Source organism: Suncus etruscus, chromosome 20 (genome assembly GCF_024139225.1).
Source record: "Suncus etruscus isolate mSunEtr1 chromosome 20, mSunEtr1.pri.cur, whole genome shotgun sequence".
NCBI lineage: Eukaryota > Metazoa > Chordata > Mammalia > Eulipotyphla > Soricidae > Suncus > Suncus etruscus.
Window position 1 is genome coordinate 27,643,234 of NC_064867.1, and position 22,031 is coordinate 27,665,264.

Genomic DNA, 22,031 nt, shown 5'->3' on the forward strand with positions numbered 1-22,031 from the left:
CATGTCAGTAGGAGTCTGGGGACCATGTTGTGATGTAAATTGAATACATCAAGCTTTGTTCATCCCAGGGATCCATGTGTCAGGCTGCTTTGATCTTTGAACTTCTGGGAACTGAACTCCCAGCATGGCTACTTCCCAACTAGGCCCTGTCCTGGCAGCTCAGAGGGGAAGACTGGGCCCCACTGAGGCCCCCATGACACAGGCCAGGGTGCAGAGGCCGAGGAGGCCACAGGAGAAGTTGGAGATAGTTGGGCATGGGATGCACTCACGCTCTCATCTGTGGGGTTGATGGTGTCAAAAGTCTTGGCACCTTCTGCGTCCACAAATGATCCCCCAATGAAGAGCTGGTGGGGTATCCGGAGTGTCAGCTTGTTCACAGTCTTCTCTACCTGCAAGGGAAGGTCTGCGGGTTCAGAGGTAGGGAGGGACCTCCCTTTGGTCATGGCCATGCATGGAAGTATGACCTCAAAAGACACACACAGGACGCTAGAACAGCATATGCACAGTGACAGCACACATGAGCGAGTCACACGCACAGGGGAAACAGTGACAACACACATAGGAGACATTTACAGCAAAAAAGGAGTAACATTCACAGAACATGCAGGAGAGGCATTAACATGCACAGGAGAGATAATCACACACAGAAAAGATAGTCACACATTGTAGAGACAGTCTCACCCAGAGAAGAAATAATCATGAAACACATAGGGGAAACAGTCATAGGAGAGACCATTATGGACATACATGCAAATATATACTCACAGGACACATGGATACATATAGGTGAGGCAGACCCAGCAAACATATATGTAGAGTGTATATGTTCGTATATGTTCACAGTCTTTTTTTTGTTTTGTTTTTGGGCCACACCCGGCGGTGCTCAGGGGTTACTCCTGGCTGTCTGCTCAGAAATAGCTCCTGGCAGGCACGGGGGACCATATGGGACACTGGGATTTGAACCAACCATCTTTGGTCCTGGATCGGCTGCTTGCAAGGCAAACACCGCTGTGCTATCTCTCCGGGCCCATGTTCACAGTCTTATAGGAGATGTATGTGCCCTCATGGGCACACACAAATGCCCTGGGGTGCCTCCCTGGATGGCTCTGGATGAATCTGGGAAGCTGCACTGCCCACTTTCCCCTAATAGCCACATTGGGCAGTGTGTTTTGCTGGAGAGGGGTGTCACAAGCACGAGGCCTGAGGTCAGACAACCTTGTTTTGGGCACATGGCAGATAAGCTCTTGTGACCTCCACTCCATCCTGACTTTTCATAAAGTTGCAGGCCCTTGGAGCTTGGGGGCATAACCCCCCACCTGCCCAGCCCCATTCTCCTTTCCTAAGGTCACTCCCACCCACAGTTCTCTCTTTAGTTCTTGTCCCACGACCTGCAAATCAGTCTGGGAGCTGGAGCCCAGGTATAATTTTTTAAGAGTTTAAGAAAAAGACTTGCAAGGAATTCACTACTACCTTGGGCGTACCAGGACCACCTGGCTTCCTTTGTTAGGAAAACACTCCCTATTTCTCATTCTTTCTGAAAAAGGAATTCAGACAAAGGAGCTGGTTACACAGCAGATGGAAAGGTGGAGACACATGATCTCAGTCAGAGAGGAGCTGGTCCAGGGGGACCAGAGTCAAAGACGAACTTCTAGGGGATGGGAACTGAGGCAGATAAGGAGAGATGGAGCCACAATAGGACAATAACCCAGAAGAATAAAGATGAGGAATAAAGATCTAAAAGCTTCCCTCAGTCCTTTTCTCTGCTGAGTTTGGCTTCCTGCTACTGTGTCTGTCCCTCAGAGCTTGGAACACTAAGAGTCCTTGGTGGCACCCTAGATTCACAGCTTTTGCCACTTAATAGTCACTTGGGCATCCCAGTTTGAGACCTGGAGGGATGTGCAGGGCTGGCACTGTGGAGGGGCCCAGACTCACGTAGTCAATGGCACACTCGCCCTCTCCATCATCACCACGCAGTTTTCTCACTAGCAGCTGGATGAAGTCACCAAAGGTGGTAGCCATGTACACATCCTCGTTCTCTAGTTCCAGGCCATCACACAATTCCTTCACTTCCTCTACCAGCCTGAGGAGAGGAGACAGAAAGGGAGGTAAAGCAAGTGACATGCCCACCACACATCAACAGGCTATGGAGACAAGTCTACTGATCTAAGAGACATTTCACAGAAACCCAAGACAAAATGATATTCTAGAAATAGAATTAAGAGTCAGTATGGAGATTTGAAAGGCCATAGGTTCATGTTTTGCCTGTCACTTACTTAGCTGTGATCTGGGACAACCTCTCTGGGCATTAGTTTCTTCAGCTGTAAAGATTATAAACTCCCTCTGCCATAGTTTAATGAGCGAATAAAACCACCCACCTATTAATAGCTCTTAATAAAAAATATATAATAATCCTGGAATGCCAGGAGCATTTTACACTAGTAAAATAAAGAGTGGGAGAAAGTATACTCATATCAAATATTTAAGAAAGGACTTATTTTAGAGTATATAAATAATTCTCTAAATATTATAAGTAAATATTTTAAGTAAAAATAGGTAAAGGAAGGGCTAGAGTGAGAATGCAATGAATAGGGCACTGTCTTGTAGGCAGGTCCAATTCCCAGCACTCCATATGGTCTCCTGAACCCTGCTAGGAATAAGACCTGAACATTGCTGGGTGTGACTCCAAAGCAGAAACAAAAACAGAGAAAGGATAAAAAAGATACTTCATAATAACTAAGTATTAGAAATAGAAGTGCCATTCTCAGACCATTTTTAAAAGATCTCTAAGAAAATTGGAAACTACAGAGGAGACTAAACCAAGGACTCAAGAAATTTTAGTTTTTCCTCTCACAGCTGTGGCCAATCTAACTCTCAGCATGTAAAGTAAACATCAGCCCAGAGATAATGATTCAGTTCAGTTCCTTTCATACCACTTTCGACAGAAAAAAAAACTCATACCACAGTAAAAGGTAATAGACATCAAGGGGACAAAGAAAATTAGAACCAGTCTCTGAGAGGGCCGGCACTTTTGGAACTATTCAACTGATAAATTTTGAATGGCTATCATCAAAATGCTGAGGTTCTCGTGGAAAAGGGTCTAACAGCCAACACAAGAAGGTATACCATGAACACAGGATAAGAACTGTGAGAAACATTCCAAAGGAAATGCTAGAAATATAAATCACTGTTATGGGAATAAAGAACATCTCCAGTGGGGCTCATGAACAGACAGGATTCGGACAAGATAGAATCAGTGATCTTGAAGATAGGCCCAAATAAAGTTCTCAAAATGAGACTACTAATAAAAGAGAATGAAAGATCTCAGATCCATAGGATAGACTCAAATCAGACTACCAACAGGAAAGGATGAGAAATTATTGGAAATAACAATGGCTGAGAATTTTATAATATAAAATATATATTTATAAATATGTAAAAATAGTTTTTTGGGAAGAGGGTTTCTCTAGCATGCTAGGGAGAGAATTCCTGGTGATGCTTAGCCAATTGGACAAGATAGTTCAAGCTAAGGCTCAAGGATATGGTGGTGTTCAGAGGCTACGAGGACCATCCCCAGCGGTGACCAGGGGATCATGTGGTTCTGGGGATTAAACCTAGACCAAGGGCAAACAGTGTTTGCTTTTAGTTAATTCATCCCTGTACTCTTCAGCCCCCAAAAAGTAATTTTTCTCATTTGTTTTTGGGCTGTGCTCAGGGGCAGGTCATGGGAGATAATATGAGATGCTGGGAATCAAATCTGAGTTGCCAATGTGCAAGGCAAGTGTCCTCCCACGTTACTATTGCTCTAGCCCATCAAACTATCTTTTAAAATTATTTGTCTATATAAATACATATAATATATAAAGTACATAAAACCAAACTTAAAGGGGAAAAATCTCAAGAAACTAGAGGGGAAGAAACATCTTTGCAGAGAAATGAGATAATAATTACAGCAGAGACTGTCTTCATGACTGTTTCATGCTGCCAGGAGCCCTCCAACAAAAAGAATATTGGAGAGAGACAAAAGGTACATGAACATACAAAGCTCACTTGTGAAACTAAATATCAGTTATTTAGTCATTTATTAATATTTTTGCTGTGCTGTGATCAAGCCGAAGCCTATTGCCTGCAACCATGTGCTTTTGTGGTTCTGTCACAGCCCCAACTCAGACATAGAGACAATGCAAAGTGGTGTTGTCCAAACCATTTAGATTCTTAGTTTCAAAGTTAAAAGATAAAAGAATAAAAATAAGCTATAACTGTAAAAATACTATGCCAGAAATACAAAGGCTTTTGTAAAAGCCAGGTTTTCAGTGAACTGAGCTGCTATTAGCTTCCTATAGAAGGTACAGAGAAAGCAATGCTGACACAAGTGGCACATTACTCAGCTTTCAGACAGGAGCTGGGAGGGCTAGAGTGATAATCCAGTGGCCAACTGGATTCCATCTCTGGCATCCCATAGATCCCCAAGCATGGCCAGGAGAAATTCCTGAGTACAGAGCTAAGAGCACTGCTGGTTGTGGCCCTCCACCCCTCAAAAAACAAACAAAAAACAAATAAATGAAAAACCAGAAAATTGAATCATAAACAAATAAACAAAAAACAAATTAAAAAAACAGAAAATTGAATCATAGGCTGCCATGGGGATTTCAGGGAGCTAGAATTCTATAGATCTAGAACCAGATCTATAAGAGTTCCAGAGATCTAGAATCAGATCTAGAAGAGGCCAATATCTAGAGCCAGATCTAGACCACAGCCTAAGGATCTAGAGCAAGATCTAAAAGAGGCCTTGAGATCTAGAGCCAGATATCAAAGCAGTTTGGGATCTAGAACTAGGGCTAGCCAGGGTTCCTCAAACTATAACCCATGGGCTACATACGACCTACTGAGGACATTTATCTAGCCTGCTGCTGCCTGATCTACAATTACATAAAGGATTGAAGACATAGAAGACAATTTGCATCAGCATTTGCAAAACCCCACAAAAATTTTTCCTATTTTTATTGTCACTCAGTGAAAGCAATGATGTTCATGATTCTGTACAACTTCTAATTTTTATTTGTGGGATAAATGACTATTTTGAAGTCACAGAAAGAGCCTTCTGCACTATAAAGCATCAAAGGAACAACTATAGGAAAGAACATTTATGAAAAGTTTGCCAAACTGAATGGTTTGGAGCTGGAGTGGGCTAATCTAGCCAGTGTAACAACTGGTATTGCTCATAGCATAGTAGGGTCTCAGAAAGGAGTAGCTGCTCTCATTAACCAAGAGATGAATAAACATAACCTTTCCCATCCAATAGCCATACTTGTTGTGTATGTAAATATTTTTTGGGATTATTATGTTACTGAGCCTACCCTGATCCGGTGATTGTGCCCTACCCTAGCGTGTGATCTGGCATTCTGCCCCCACCCTAGGGTGGTACCTGATTCTGCTTCCACCATTGAATGGTATCTGATCTCACCATTGGGTGGTACCTGATTCTGGGGGATAAAAACAAGGGTCTGTGGAAGGCGAGGGGTGGTTGGCTGAAACTGAGGCTGAGACCTTGGACTTCAGTCTTGTCCACCGAATAAAGCTAATATTTCCACAAGCCTGACTGTCTGCGAGCTGTTTACCCGCTGTTTCACCTCAGAACCGTCGTCTGGACAGGGTTGCAGACTCATGCTCTGAGCTGGAGGGGAAAGATCTCATCCTCCATCCCTCCATCAGTCAACCTCTTCAGGGGCTGACTTGCAACAATACTGACTCATTCACCAACAAGCTCTGTGAAGTGGGATTGAAGTGGGACTCTTATGAAAATTGTGGTATTGTGTGTTAACTTCATTAGAGCTAATGCACTAAACCACAGACAATTTCAGAAATTTTTGCTTGAGTTAAATGTTGCCTATGAAGATTACCACATCTTCAGTACTACACAGAAGTCCATTGGCTGAATGAAGGGAGAGTTTTGAAACATTTCTATGACTTACTTCCACAGATTACAGCTTTTCTGCTTTCAAAAAAACGAAGAAGTACTAGAGATCAGGTATGGAGAATGGAAATAGTATCTTGCCTTTCTGTCAGATATAACAGAGCTACTCAACAGTTTCAATGTGTAACTTCAGATGCTATCACATTTGAAAGCATTTGAAGTAAAATTAGGGCTCCTCATCAAACAAGTGGAGGAAAATTTTTGCCATCTCCTCACAACTCAAAATCTGTTAGCAGAAAAACCAGTGATCGCATTGCCAAACAATCTCAGGAAGCATGCGCTCAGAATGGCAACCATTTTCGTTAGCATTTATGTCTGTGAACAGATTTTTTCCAGAATGAAACGTCTGAATGCTTCAATCAGATCTAGACTAAATGATACACATGTGCATCACTTGTTACGACTAGTAGTGACAAATATAAAACAAGACACTGACCATCTCATTAGCAAAAAGCAGGCCCAGTGTTCCTATTGAAATTCTGGTAAGATTAATGATTTAACTTTACTTGTTCTTTATTTTAAATATTGTATTTGTTCCCATTTTGTATTTTACTTCAAAATAAGATATGTACAGTGTGCATAGGAATTTGTTTGTAGTTTTTTGTTTGTTTGTTTTTTAGCTATAGTCCGGCCCTCCAACAGTCTGAGGGACAGTGAACAGTACCCCAGTTTAAAGAGTTTGAGGACCTCTGGTCTAGACAAGTACTGGAGTTTGACTGAGAACCAGTGAGAATCTGAGTCCTTAGAAGGGCAGAAAGCACCTTGCCCAGTCTCACCTCACCACATCCACTGAAGCTGCACCTGACTTGAAGAAATCAGTGGTGTCTTCCACTTCTCCGACGTTGGGCAGAATCCGTTTCCAGGCACTCTGAAAAAGAGGGCCAATGAGGTGATCTTGGGGAGCTGGGCTCGCTGTGCACTCCAAAGGGCTGCTGTCCAGAGGTGCAGACTCCACCAGCCATTAGGGAAGTAGATGTATGGTCCAGGGCCCTAGCTGCTATTGTCACACATACCTACCTATCTACCAAACTTGACATCAACTGCTTCTAGGCACTTAGATGTTCCTAAGCATCAGGAAGACCTGGGACTCCCCCTAACACCCAGCTATACCTGGTGCGTCACATGGAGATTCCGGTGTGACTCTGTGCATGACTCTTTTTTTTTTGCTATACCTGCATGGAGGATCCTAGAGCATGGGGCACACATGAATAGCATGTGATCTTCACAGCTCTAGAGAATACTTACCCGTACAGCCTCGGCGGTGCCCTGCTCTGCCTCTGTCAGCTCCAGGGCACTGCTGTCTGCTCCCCGGAAGAAATTTGCAGCCGGGATCATCTTCCCATCCTCCAGCTGGATATTTTTTACCAGCAACTGCCAAAGAAGTGTCTGGGGTCAGCCTTGCAGGGACTCTGGGTCACCTCCTATGCTAGACTCCTGCTTCCCCAACAGGTAGGCCCAGCCCAATTACTACAGAGAGGAGACCAAGGGTTCAGATTGGGGAAACAAAGGACACCATGCTACATCAAGGACACTAAGCTTCTCCCTGTCATCACCCTCAATGTGCTCATTTGGGGGTGTGTAATACTTGTATTGTTTCTACATAAATGATGCCTCCCTGTTAGACACAAACAATTCAAGCTTTGCTCTAAGTGCCAATGGAGAGAATAATGAATTGCTCAATAGCCCAGTGTAGAAAACACCTGGCAAACACAGAAGGGGTTCAGAGGTGGGAGAGGAGATCTCTGTCTGAACTGGGACCATACAATGACCAGACCAGTGGGGACTTTTCTCAACTGCCCTCCAAGTCCATGGCTGCCTGCTGGGAGTCCAGTCAGGCCCAACTGAGCTATATCCTCTCCTCCCCAGTTACTCTTCTTGCACCATTACTGTGGTAATCACAGTGAAACCCTGGGGTGGGAAGGTCACAGAGCCCTTCCCTATCAGTGCCTTGTTCTCTAGCTTCCAGCCTGGTATTCTGAACCCACCCTGAGCCCCACTTGGTGTAGTTTTCTTCCCTGACCTACTCCTCAAGCTATATATAACTTTCAGGGTGACTCCTCTCACATACCACATGCACATGAATTTCAGCTATGGCTTTGCAGGCCCCTGATGTAAGACAGAGCTTTGTACACACTTGGTTGAAAAAGTCAACCACCTTGAGCCATTGCCAGAAACTCCCACCCATGTCCACCACAGACTACAACAGGATGCAGCCTGTAGGAACCATATACAAGTGGACATAGGCCAGATGCGGGCCAAGCTGCTCCTGCCTCCCTCAAATCTGGACATACAGCCTGGGTTTGCTGAACTCTCCACAGTTCTCAAGACTTTGCTGTCCTCCTTCCCTCCCTCCAGCACCTTCAGACACTCATGGCCCAGAAGCGGGGCCTCAGAGCTCAGCTAATGCTATAGAACTAGAACATGAAGGGTTTAAATTCCAGTCTAGACACAGACTAGCTTGGGGGACCTGATTAATGCTGTCTCTGCTTCCCTGTTCTTGGTCAAATGGGGCCATTGGTTAAGATGTCTCAAATGTCCGGAAACCTCTGTCCTCAGGAACCAGCCATGAGGGATATGTGACAGGGATTTTGAATGGCAGCATTTGACAATATGAACCATAGCAGAGTGACACGCCAGTGTTCTGGGTGTACTACTGTGGCACCTCTGCTCAAAGAGCAAGACAGTGAGGCTCAGCTACCCGGGAATATCACCAAATGGCATGCAAATAGTCTGATGGACTCAAGGCTTAAGTTTGGGGGTCTGGAGAGGGTGAGAGAACCCAATCAGGGAAGAAACCAGCCTGTGCTTGGTGCTCCCCAGGGGTAGGGAAAATGTGGGGGATCCTTTTGGACCCCGCAGGTCTGGTTTTCCCTCAAGCAACCCAAGGATTGGCCAGGGTGTGTCCTTGGTTCTGCAGGGCAGTGCTGCTACCATTCTGTCATCATTTCCGAAGAGCACGAGTCCAGCTTTGGTGACCAGCCCCGGCCGGTGGGCACCTGGGATGGGTAATGCTTCTCCCTCAGGCACCAGACCTGCAGTGTTGAGCGTCGAATTGAAAAATGTCAGCTTCTGTTGAGAGTCGGAAAGGTAGAAAGTGACGGGTGAGATGCGGCCTCCATGAACAGCCGCCTAGGTAGGGCTGATCAGGTCCATGGGCATGCGAGAGAGGGGGACCAGGATAATGTGACAGGGAACCCTGACATATATTAGGGTTTTCCCAAAACAAAGATCATCCCTGGTTTCTTTGTATCTGTTTGTTTATAACTTGTTTTAACCCCAAAACAGATATGGTCTTACATGTAAACCTGGGTGGAACTGGCTCAGGATAGCCTGAGATATCTATACTTATTCTGTCCTTACTCCCCCACCTATGCGTGGTCTCTGTACTCAATGAAAATGACTATTATTTCATGCGACAACTCTGTTTTAGACTTGTTCACCTGCAGTTGGAGATAAAATCACTCATAGGGTGATTTTGCTGACATCAAGGAACCTGCCTTCAGGGCACAAAGGAGCTGGGCAGCCTTCAAGGCCTGGGGGACTCAGGCAAGGTTGCCTCATGTGCTGTGAAATGGCCTAAGGCCTCCACTGCAGGTGGACACTCAGGGACAAAGTCTTCTCAAGGTCACATGAAGGGAAAAAAACACTGCCCTGGGAAGGCCACTTGGCACAGCCACTTACACAAGGTCTTCTTGTGGCCATGAGGGCAGGAAACTCTTCTGGACCCCATGGAGTAGTTGGTCAGAAATCAGGAATTTGGACAGCCCAGGGTCTCATGGACACAGGGCTGCCTTCCATGAGATCATGGATAATCCTTCCCCCATCCCATGCCTCAAGCACCTGTAAGCTAGGGACTCTCCATATTTGGTATTCAGCCTGCCCACCATTCCCCCTGCCCCACTCCATCCTACAGCATATTGCCCCTTCCTTCACTCTTCTGGGATGGAGTTCTGGGAGGTGGGATTCTGACAATCCCCTTAGCAGACATACGTACAAGTGTGTCCCATACTGGGGTGTGTTCTGCCAGATGAGAGGAACTCTAGTTTCACTGGGTTGCTTCTTGCTTCTGAATATTACGAGCTCAACTGAGCCTCATGACACCAGCCCCTTTCTGATCCCTTAAGACAATTCTAACACGATCACAGCGGAGAATGAGTAGCCTCTAAGCCCTGACAATGAGCTGCATTACAGCCCTGTGCTTGCAGCTTCAGGCCACACTGGGCTTGACTCTGCTGTTGTCTTGGTGCTGTGCACACAGACTTGACTTGTGGCTACTGGAGGATTCACTGGTTTTGCTCCTACCTTTTCTTTCATTCTTGTGTGTGTCTGTTGCATGTGTGTATGTGTACATGCACACATGCATGGTCTGTGTTCTACTGCAGAATCACATCCCCAGGCCAGCTTTTGTTCCCTAAGCCTTGAGCATGGGGTGGGAGTGAAGGAATTCACAGCCATATAGCTTTATCTGGATGGGCCTTATTACACTTGCCTATTTCTTCTTCAGCTGCTGGCTTTGACTGTATGGTAGGAGCCTGAGGTGGTGATGGGGCACTTGGATAGGATTGAAAGCCAGAGCATTGGCTAAGTGTCATCCAGATCAAGCGTATATATTTGGTTTTTGTTTTGGGATTATGCTCAATAGTGCTTGAGGGACCAGGTATTGAATCCAGGCACCTGCAGGCAAAGCAGCCTGCCACACTCTCTCTCTGGCTCAAACACACATATTTGGATATTTTTACAGCTAGCTAGGTATACCCGCTGACAGTCTGTTCCCAGCCACACCTTTCATACCTGCCCGCAGGCCTCTGTCCAGGCACCTGGCACCTTGTCATTGCCTCGGATCCAGTTGTGAATGGCCTCAGCTGGCTGCTCCCAGTTGATCTTCGAGGAGAGGAAGGGACACACAGGTACTCCTCAGTACTAGTTTCTCCTCAGATCTTTCCCCACCTCTTTCCCTGCTGGCCACAAAGCTGTGGCTGAGAGTCTTGGAAGAGGACTGGGGGCACTGTTGGATGGGCCTCTTCTTGGCACCTGGCTCTGGACACTGTTTCCCCTTAGTCTCTTCCAGGTTAGATACAAGTGATGGAGGGGTTTGGGGGACACTGCTTTGTGGTTACTATGCCCAGGCACTGCAGAGTTCACGCACAAGGAACATCCATTTCTTATGCCTCAATTTCTCATCTGGGGGTCCTGCTTCAGCACCCCATCAGACCTATTAAAAGAGGTAGCCCGGGGCTGGAGAGATAGCATGGAGGTAAGGCGTTTGCCTTTCATGCAGAAGGTCATCAGTTCGAATCCCGGCGTCCCATATGGTCCCCTGTGCCTGCCAGGAGCAATTTCTGAGCATGGAGCCAGGAGTAACCCCTGAGCACTGCCGGGTGTGACCCAAAAACCACAAAAAAATAAAAAAAAAAGAGGTAGCCCATAAATACTCTCTCCCAGTCCCCCTAACTGTCAGAGCAATAAGGAACTAAACCGAATCTTTGGGATCATACTGGCCTGATCTCTCTAAGAAGGAACAGAAAGTGCCCAAATGGATCCTGCTCCCTGCTGGGCCTTTCTCCACTGAGGTCCTGTTTTCCTCTCCATTGACTTCTCTTCCGGTCTGGCCTGTCATCCTGGAGCTGACAACCCCAGAAGATGTTCTACCTTAGCCCACACCCCCTGCACTCACCCTGTCATTTTCCTTCTGAATATCCTCACTTACCTTGGCATTTTCCTTCTTCTGAATACCCTCATAGGTGGCTCCTGCTTCTGGTTGGGGAAGCCTAGGGGCCTTGCCCTCAGAAATCAGCTTCACAGCTTGTACCTGTGGGGACCAGAAGAGAGGACAATAAGGAGCATCAGGAGGTTTAATCCTGCTTTCTTGGAAACCCTGAATTGAGGGCTCACTCCTTGCAGACACTGAGGTTTGGTGGGGAGATGCCTGGCCAATTTGGTGGACAATAGCTGGATCTAGGGAGGATGCTAGGCCTATAGACATGAGTGTCACCCCCTGTGCCAAGCCCGTACCATTCCTTTGACGCCTTCAGGGAAGAGGAAACGGTTGTACAGAGTGTTCACCGTGTCATCCGGGAGCACCTCACATTCTCTTTGCAGCAGAAGGTCCCCAGTGTCTAGACCATCATCTGCCCAGAAGATGGTGAACCCTCCTTTCTTATCTCCATGAATGAGAGTCCTAGGAAGCAAGAGTGAGACCCTGAGTTCAGGAGGAAGGGTCGCTTACAATGCGATGCCACTGTGGTTCCTGGTACCCTCTAGCACACTTATCCTCCCCAGAGGATGCCAGGAAGGAGAAGGAGAGCTAACCACAGAATGGGTAAAGCCACATGTAACATGGTCCTCCTTACCGCTAAGAAGAACATGCTCTTTTTACAGATACAAAAACCGAGGCCTAATGAAATGATGAAACTTTCAAGCAGAGGGGAAGACACCTGTAGTCCACCCTGTTTGACTGCGAATCCAGTCTCTCCCCCCAATTCAGACATCCCTCCCAGACCACCCACCTAAATCACTCACTTCCTTGATAGAGCTAGTTTCCATGATATTTCTTCCCAGCGTTTCAAACTATCTAGTTCAGGGGACCCTTTACTCCACCAGTAAGGAGGCATTCAGAGTAAGGCAACCTCCTGGGTGCCCTCTGATGAGCCCCTGAACCCCTTCTGTCCAGGTGAGCCACTTCAGGATGGGATCACTTCTAAGCTCATTTCGTGGTGGGTGTATATGGTCTATCCTGGTGCTGCTGCTATGGAATATTGTGGCTTCCTGAAAACATTCTCCTAGTGTACAATGCAGAATCCCAGCTGTCAGCATAGCATAAGTGTCTGTGGGATCCTGCAACTTCAGGAAATTAGCTCTGGCTAAAGGGAGTGACTATTTGGGCAGGTTCATGGAGTGTCTTTGCTCCATCTGTCTCACCAGTTGATGGCTGAGGCCCCTCTGTGCCGGGGGAGCAGACTTGGGTGGTAGATGATGGAGCCATGGCGGGGGGCATTGATGACCTCCATGGGGATGAACTGGCTGCAGAACGGCAGCACGTTGAGCTCAGCACCCAGAGCTTGGTACTTGGCTACAACTTCAGGAAGAGCCTGTCCTTTGGTACGCCAACGGGGGAATTTGAACACTGGCACTCCATCCTTCTCTGCCTCCAGGCCTGTGGGTGAGAAGCAAGACCACCTTTACCTTTCCAGTGAAGTGATTTCTTTTTTTGTTTGTTTTGTTTTGGGGGTCACACCCGGAGGTGCTCAGGGGATTACTCTCGGCTCTGTGCTCAGAAATCACTCTTGGCAGGCTCAGGGGACCATATGGGATGTCAAGATTTGAACCACCATCTATCCTGGATCGGCTGCATGCAAAGTAAATGTCTACCACTATGCTATCTCTCCGGCCCCATCAGTGAAGTGATTTCTGCACCTTCTTTCCCAACCTGCCCACCCACACTACCTAGCTAGTTCCTCCAGACTACACAAAATACATCATTAAAAGCTCAGGGAAGGGACTGGAGTGGTGGCGCAAGAGGTAAGGCATCTGTCTTGCCTGTGCTAGCCTACAACGGACTGTGGTTCAATCCCCTGGCATTCCATATGGTACCCCAAGCCAGGAGCGATTTCTGAGCGCATAGCCAGGAGTAACCCCTGAGTGTCACCGGGTGTGGCCCCAAAATCCAAAAACCAAAAAAAAAAAAAAAAAAAATTTCAGGGAATATTTGAATTAAAACATTTCGAACCACTTGACCATCAAAAGTGAATCATGGATCAATCTGATGAAGTTCTCTGATTGGACCATCTCAGTCACATGATGATACAGATACAAAAACAGAGGCCTAGGGAAGTCTTGTTGTGTCTGGTTAGGGAATGAAGTGGGTGACATACCAGGGACTACTCACGAAGAAGTAAGATGAACAAACACTAGTAGGACATCTGGGCCCTCCGTGCCCCAGACTTGGTGACTAATGCCTTGCCCTCATATTCTACATGCTATCAAGTCACTGTGTCTCTGATTTGTGTTCTTGTGGATGGTAGCCAGACTCATTGATTCTTTTCAAACGGGCCTGAGTGACAACCAAGGTGGCCTTGGATTCCAAGGCCCAGCCCCTACCCTCAAGGGTAAGAACTAATGTCCCTGCCTCCTGTCACACTTAGGTTCCCAGCTCAGAAACCAGCTGCTTCAGGGAAAGTTGTTAGAAAGGCACATTCTCAGGTCAGGATATGGCTTGGGAGCATGTGCCTCGAACTCTACAGTGCTGAGTCTCATCATTGGCACCACCTGCCTGCAATCCCATCAGTGTAGCTGAGATGAGACCCGGTCTTGGGATGCTCAACCACCACCACCAGTTGTGGCCTCTAGAAAACACCACACCTTTTCAAATCTCTCCAGGCCCCCATAAATGAGCTGACACTCCCAGGGCAGGGCATAGCATGGGGTGACAAGTTCTCCTGGGTGCTGCATTCAGAGAAGTCGGGAGCAGCACAACCACACCCCATAGTGCCAGATCCAGGCATCCAAGCACGATACAGGAGAGACCATATATGCTCTTGGGGGGACCTTCAGTTCTGCTACTCAAACACACCCTTTCCTATGCCCGGTCCCACACTCACCCAGAGGGTCAGCCTTGCCATCCTTGTCTGGGATGGTAAACACACCCACCACCTCATGGCCCTCCTTTCGAAGCTGTTTGTACACCTCCTGGCCGAATAGACTCTGCCCAATCACCGCAATCTTCATGGCAGCTGGTGGTGGCAGGACCTGGGTGAAGGAATGAATAGGTTAAAGCTGGAAATGACCCTGTAATGCTAGGCTACCTGTAATTGGACCCTCAATGATCATCTCCTTTGGCTGTCATTGGGGCTTCACAGATGATGCGCACCTGTAGGGAGATGGCACAGTGAAAGAATCCCCAAGAAGGGCACCTTTTGTAGTCTCAAGGTGTCTTTCCTATGTCACTGTCAGTCACCCCCCTCAGCTTCCTCATTTTTTGTTTTTGTTTTTAGTTATTGGGCAACACCTGGTGGTACTCAGGGGTTACTTCTGGATCTGAGCACAGGCATTATTCGTGGCAGTGCTCGGGGAATCATATGGGATGCTGGGGATTGAACCTGGGTCGGCTGTCTGCAAAGCAAGTACCCTCCCTGCTGTGTTCAGGCCCCAGTTTCCTCATCCGTTAATTGGGAAAATGTTTTGTCCCAAATGGCTTTCAGCCTTCAAATGAGTTTATTTCCCTGAATTAGGTAGCTAAAAAGGGGAGACTGGACTTAAGGATTCTGAGGGACATTTTGTGTTTGGTTTGGGGCCACACCCTAGGCTTACTCCGGCTTTGCATTTAGAGATGACTGCTGGCGGGCGTGTGTGTGTGTGTGTGTGTGTGTGTGTGTGTGTGTGTGTAACACTATTTTTTTTGTTCTTTTTTGGGTCACACCCAGCAGCGCTCAGGTGTTACTTCTGACTCTACGCTCAGAAATCGCTCCTAGCAGGCTGGGAGGACTATATGGGATGCCAGGATTCGAACCACCATCCTTCTGCATACAAGGCAAACGCCTTACCTCCATGTTATCTCTCCACCCCACCCCCCTTTTTGTTGTTGTTCTTAAATCATCTAAGCAACCTATGGTAAATTTCTCCTCCAATTCTGTGGTTTTCCCTTTTTGCTCTCTTAGAGATTGTCTTTGGATGAACAGACGTCTCAGTTTACAGAGAACCTTATCAAGAATTTCCTTTAAGGCTACTGGGTTTTGTATTCTTTTAAGAAATACTTTATTACAAGTTTATAATAATATTCCTTTTGTCTTCTAACATTCTTGTTTGACAATGCAACTATCTATGCAATGGTGTGAAGAGAATTTTTCAATAAATAGTGCTAGGATGACTGGATGACAAGCAAGTTGGCAGGTCAGATACAGTCTTTAATTACAGTCTTTAATTCATTCAAAATAGGTCACAGGCCTAAATGGAAAACATGAGACTACAAAATTAGAAGATAACACGAGAGAAAACCAAGATGACCAAGGGCATTTGGTGATTTATTTATAATTAGCAAAACTTGGAAGCAAGCAAGAAGTCCTTTCATAGGTGAGTGGATTGGTAAATTGCTATCTTCAGACAATGGATGACTATTAGCACTAAAAGGAAATGGGTCGTGAAACCATAGACAAGATTGAGGAAACTTAAAATGTGTATTACCAAGGGAGAGAGGCTAACTGAAAATCAACTAAGTATAGGATTCCAAATCTATGACAATGTGGAAAAGACCAAACTATGGAGATAGCCATAAGGAAAGTAGTGACCCAAATGACATTGCTTAGGGACCATACAGTTGAGGACTAAACCAGGGCCTTTTACATGCAAAGCCTGCACTCAACCCCTTGAGCTCTCTGGTTTTGAATCACTAATGTTTTTAAACAATTTAAAAAAGCATCAAATGTTCAAACCAATATTTCTCCAGAAAAGAAACACAAATGCCCAATAAGCATTTGAAAAGATATTCAATTCAGTAGGGAAACGCAACTAAAATTCATAGTGAGAAACTATTTCATACTAGGTAGGTCAACTATAATTTTTTTTTGATGGTGTTTCTGGGAAAGGTGGCACATGATATGATACTTCTCAGAACATGGGCACTAAGAATTGTCTCTACTGTTTGAACTTCATCCCTAATTTTATTGCTTGAACCTCATCCCAACCCAAGGTCAACTGAATATATTTAATTTCATTATTTAAAGATGTTTATGATTGTTTGGGAGCCACATCTAGCCATACTCATCAGAGACTTCTCCTGGCTCAGTGCTCAGCAGTTACTTTTAACATTGCTTCAGGGGTTCTAGGGGTCAAATTGGAGTTGGTTGCATGCAAGGCAGGTGCTTTAACTCCTGTACTGTCCCTCTGGTTCCTATAATTTTTTAAAAAGAAAAATAAGTGTTGACAAACATGTGGCAAATTAAGTTCCATTGATGTAGGTAGGAAAGTGAATGGAAGTTCATAGGGTCTGCTGGTGATGGTAATGGTGGTGGTTCTTAATACTCATTGGGTTTCTGTTTGAGGTGATGAAATCCATTCTTGCAAACAGACAGCCATGATGTTTGAACAACACTAAAGGTAAATAACAATACTGAATTGCACACTTAGAAGCAGTTGAGATAATGGATCAACTGCAAGATATATTATGTACTGTAATTTCTACTAGTACACAAAAATCAGCATTCATTAAGCACTGGGTTCTACTTTGATCTTTTTCACATAATATTATTTATGACTCTATCTTTCTTTAAAAATGGATGATCATAGAGATTATCCACATGCTTTTGTACACTAGTAGGTACTTCTTCAGGCAAATGTAGTGTAATTTATTTCACAATCTTATCAGTTTTGAGGAATAGGCCTAATATCCTGTAATTATTACAATTGTGATTTTAACAAACAGTCTTGTATTCTTGTGTTCTTGTAACATGTATAGAAATACATTGGTTATTGATTATTTAAAAAAAAAAGAACTAAAGGTATGAGGTTTCTTTCCAAGGTAATAAAAATATTTTCAAACATTAAAAAAAAAAGAAGCAGTTGAGATGTTGCAACATATTTGATTGCAGCAAACAGTTTAGCTGTTCCTCCAAATATTAAACATAAAATTACCATACTGTCTTTTCTAAGATGACACCCAGCTTAGCTATTAACCCCAAAACAAAGGCATTCTCCCATCTTCCTCTCTTCTTAAAAATCTCTCTTTTGTTATGTAAAAGCCCACTTGGGTAGGTACCTCTCTTTCTTTCTTTTTCTTCCTCCCTCCCTTCCTTCCTCCTCTACTCCCTCCCTCCCTCTATCCCTCTCTTCCTCCCTTCCCTCCCTTTCCCCTTCTGGTGAATTGGGATGGGTTAATAAAGAAAGAGGAGGTTTTGCTTGACAAGCTCAGAGATACCACAAGGAGCCACTGACTCTATGACTTTCCTGACTGGATAGTTTTATTAATTTTTCATAAATCCCTGCTTCTTCAGACCTCTCCTCCTGGGGGTAGAGCTTATAATGCCTGAAGTGATCTCACAACTCATTGGGTTATATTTTACAATCTCCCAATCCTACTTCTTAATGTTAGACTTGCTTTATAGTTATGTTGATTATCTTTTGTTGACAAGTTATAGGAACTCTATAAATTCTAGATTTTGAAACATTGTCAGATATTTGCTAACAGGAGCTAATATTTGCTCCTATTTTCATGCTGCTTACCATGCTGAGGGGCTGGAATTAAGGATAAGAAGGTGCCAGAAAGCTTTCCCACATTTTTAAGTTCCAGTCTCCTCTTGGAGTCAGTAAAATTGATAGAGTTGTTTCTGAGTTTCCATACACTTTTCAGCATTTTTTTTTTTTTTTTGGTTAGGGGAGGACAAGGACTTAGTTTTGCTGTTTTGACACTTTGCTATCATCACTCTCTAGAGTTTTTTTACTGGTCTTGGCATATGGTAGTTTCAGTTCACCAGTTTTGTTCTTTAATATGGCATTGACTATCATGGACCTTATTTATCAGTTTCTGTAGAAAGAAAATTTTTGTTGGGGCCGGAGAGATGGCATGGAGGTAAGGCGTTTACCTTTCATGCAGAAGGTCATCGGTTCGAATCCCAGCGTCCCATATGGTCCCCCGTGCCTGCCAGGAGCAGTTTCTGAGCACAGAGCCAGGAAAAACCCCTGAGCACTGCCGGGTGTGACCCAAAAACCACAAAAAAAAAAAAAAAAAAGAAAGAAAGAAAAGAAAATTTTTGTTGGGATTCAATTAATCACGTTTTATGATTTTTTTTTGCACTGAAACATTCTAGTTTGAGGAAAACTGACATAATCTCTCCCTCCCTCCTTCCCTCCCTCCCTCCCTTCCCTTCCTTCCTTCCTTCCTTCCTTCCTTCCTTCCTTCCTTCCTTCCTTCCTTCCTTCCTTCCTTCCTTCTTCCTTCCTTCCTTCCTTCCTTCCTTCTTCCTTCCTTCCTCTTCTTCCTTCCTTCCTTCCTTCCTTCCTTCTTCTTCCTTCCTTCTTCCTTCCTTCCTTCCTTCCCTCCCCTCCTTGCTCTTTCCCTCTCTCCCTCCTTCTCTGTCTCTCCTCTTCATCTCTCCTTCTCTTCCTTTCCTTCCTCCTTTCCTCTTGCCCTGCCTCCCAACCTCCCTTCCTCCCATCCATCCTTCCTCCCATCTTCTCTTCCTTCCCTTCTACCCTTCCCTTCCTTTCTTTTATCCTTATTCCCACCTCCTCCCTTCCTTCCTCTCTTCCTTTCTTCTTTCTATCCTTTTCTTCACTTGTACATTAATAAAATTTAAATTCAAGATCTTAAAATTTTGCCCTTATGTTTTTATTTCCTTAGGGGGTGGGAGAGGAATTTGAGTCACACTCCTGAGAGTCACTCCTAACATCAGAAACATTTATTAAAATATTAATTTTCTTCTTTAGAGGATTTGTCAAAAATCAAGTGGATACTATTTTGAATACTGCAGCTTTGTAAGTTTAAAAACAGAACATCTAAGCCCTCTAATTTTGTTCTTTTTCAACATCATTTGATTACTTTGGAGCCTTTAAAATGACATAAGAGTCTTTCTATTGATTCTTTTTGTTTCTGAAAAAAAGGGAGGCATCTTGGAATGTTGATAGTGTGCAATTGCTTTGGGTACTATTGACAACAATAGCTTCTTTCCATCCACAAACAGTGCATTGGCTTTATTGATTTTATTTTTTCTTTTCTATTAGTAAAGGTTCTAGTTCTCATTGAACTTTTACTTCCAAGGTTAATGCTAGATTTGTTCTATTTTGAGATATCATAAATAAAAATATTAAAAATGATGGGTTGGATTATTAATCCTATTTTCTCATACACAGAAAATTAAGAAATTATTGCAGAGGATCAGAGAAATAGTGCCTTCAGGATCTAGGGTCAATCCCCAGCACCTCATATGAGTCCCTGAACCCCATCAGGAGTGCTTTTTGAACACAGAACTAGGAGTAAATTTTAAGTACCATTGTCTATGTTCCACCTCCCCAAAATTATATTAATTAATTATATTAATTAATGGATTGTCTCTATACAAAGGAAATGGAAATGAAAAGGGTTAAAGCCATTCCAGTCTCCAACTATTTCATCCACTGACCTCTTTCCCGGTCCTCTGTGCTGATGGCAATCAATAAGATACCCTGTTTGTGTTTCTGAGGTTAGACACAGGTGAGAACTTTTTAGGGAAGGTTGGACAGGGACAAGCCGAAAGTTCAGTTCTAGCTATAAAACACATCCTTCTTCCAGGGAATGCTTTGGCGTGTGTGTGTGTGTGTGTGTGTGTGTGTGTGTGTGTGTGTGTGTGTGTGTGTGTGTGTGTGTATGTGTGCGTGTGTGTGTGTGTGTGGGTATTGCCAGCAACCTTGGGTAACATAAACCTATAGATGGAACCTAGCTAAGCAAGTAAGGCAGAGTCTATCCCCTGAGTGTTACACCAATGAACCAGAATTGAGAGCAGCTGAGAGCAAGTGTTAAGAAGGTAGTGGTAGGGCATTTGCCTTGCATGCTGCTACTCTGGGATGGACCTGGGTTTGATCCCCTGCGTTCCATTTGGTTCCCTGAGCCTGCCAGGAATAATTTCTGAATGCAGACCAGGAGTAACCTCAGAGCATTGTTGGATGTAGCCCCCAAACCAAAAACCAACCAAACAAACAAACAAAACAAAACAAGAAAAGAAGGTAAGTGTTTATAAAGTCTCAGGTAGGTAATAGACATGAATGATGCCTTCTCAGCTGACTGATGAAAAGTCTCAGCCTAAGTTTCCTCTGTAGAGATAGAAATACACTACAAACCACTTACACCTTCTTCTTTACACTTCTCTAGGCAAACAGTCTGGCAAGATGTTGAAGACTTGTAGTCTTAGGGACAAGCTTGTCCCTAGGGAATGAAGAGAACCACCGGAGTTGACTACAATCACACTTGATGACAAAGTAGGAACTTTCCCACAAAAATAGGAAAGAATATTCATCTTATTATTCCTATTTAACATCCTATTAGAATTTCTAACCACTTTAACAAGACAAGAAAAGGAAATAAAATGTATACAAATTAGAGAAGAAGAAATAAATATATTTTAATTTATGAATGCCAGGATTGTCTACCAGAAGAACCAGGCATAATATGAAACTTACCACAAAGAGTGGAGAGTGCAGTTAGAGAAATAACCCACTAACAACTATCATGACAATGTTAATGGGTGAGAGAAGTAGAATGCCTGTCTTGAATACAGGCAGAAGGTGGAAGGAAGAAGGTCGAAGGCATTGGTGATGGGAAGGTTTCACTGGTGAAGGGAGGTGTTCTTTTTTTATAATTGAAACCCAACTACAAACATGTGTGTAGTGGTGCTTAAATAAAAATATTATTACAAATAAAAAAAATTTAAAGGAATTAACCAAATTCCTTGATATAATAAACAACTATAGGACATTATAGGACATAAGGTTAACATCTAAAAGCCAATTGCTTTTTATATACCCAAAAATATTATTTGTACTTGAAAATAAAAATATAATAGTTACATTAGCACCAAGAATAAAATTAGTCTGATGAGGGGCTGGAGAGATAGCACAGCGGTATTTGCCTTGCAAGCAGCCAATCCAGGACCTAAGGTGATTGGTTCGAATCCTGGCATCCCATATGGTCCCCGTGCCTGCCAGGAGCTATTTCTGAGTGGATAGCCAGGAGTAACCCCTGAGCACTGCCGGGTGTGGCCCAAAAACAAACAAAAAAAATTTGATGAAAGAAATCAAACAAAACAAGTAGAAAAATTGTTCATAAACATGAATGAAAGACTCAATATTATAAAGGTCTCAGTTCATTCTGCTATGTTTAAATATTCAACACAATCTCAATGACAATCTCAGTTTCTATGAAGAGGTAAAAATTTTGGAATATCCAACACAATATAGAAGGAGAGGAACAAAGGCCAATCGCTGGCATTACCTCATGTCAAAATCTACTATAGAGACACGTGATACAGTGGATGGTTAAAACAGTAGAAGGAACAAAGATCAGAAACAAATGAACACAGATAATCAACTGATCTTTCACAGG

General features: G+C 44.2%; 1 protein-coding gene across 2 annotated transcripts in view; it reads right to left on the minus strand.

The window, feature by feature from the left end:
- ALDH1L1 (aldehyde dehydrogenase 1 family member L1) overlaps positions 1-22,031 on the minus strand; it is a 48,732-nt gene that overhangs the window by 21,750 nt on the left and 4,951 nt on the right. For both annotated transcript variants that reach the window (XR_007491871.1, XM_049766500.1), the window contains exons 2-11: positions 14,569-14,716; positions 12,890-13,124; positions 11,984-12,149; positions 11,679-11,780; positions 10,763-10,852; positions 8,903-9,040; positions 7,217-7,342; positions 6,748-6,839; positions 1,933-2,080; positions 270-389 (exon numbers count right to left, since the gene is read on the minus strand). Coding sequence is in view for 1 of the 2 variants with exons in the window: in XM_049766500.1 (XP_049622457.1) it covers positions 270-389; positions 1,933-2,080; positions 6,748-6,839; positions 7,217-7,342; positions 8,903-9,040; positions 10,763-10,852; positions 11,679-11,780; positions 11,984-12,149; positions 12,890-13,124; positions 14,569-14,695 (1,344 nt within the window). In the remaining variant the exon portion in view is untranslated. The remainder of the gene's footprint in view (positions 1-269; positions 390-1,932; positions 2,081-6,747; positions 6,840-7,216; positions 7,343-8,902; positions 9,041-10,762; positions 10,853-11,678; positions 11,781-11,983; positions 12,150-12,889; positions 13,125-14,568; positions 14,717-22,031) is intronic.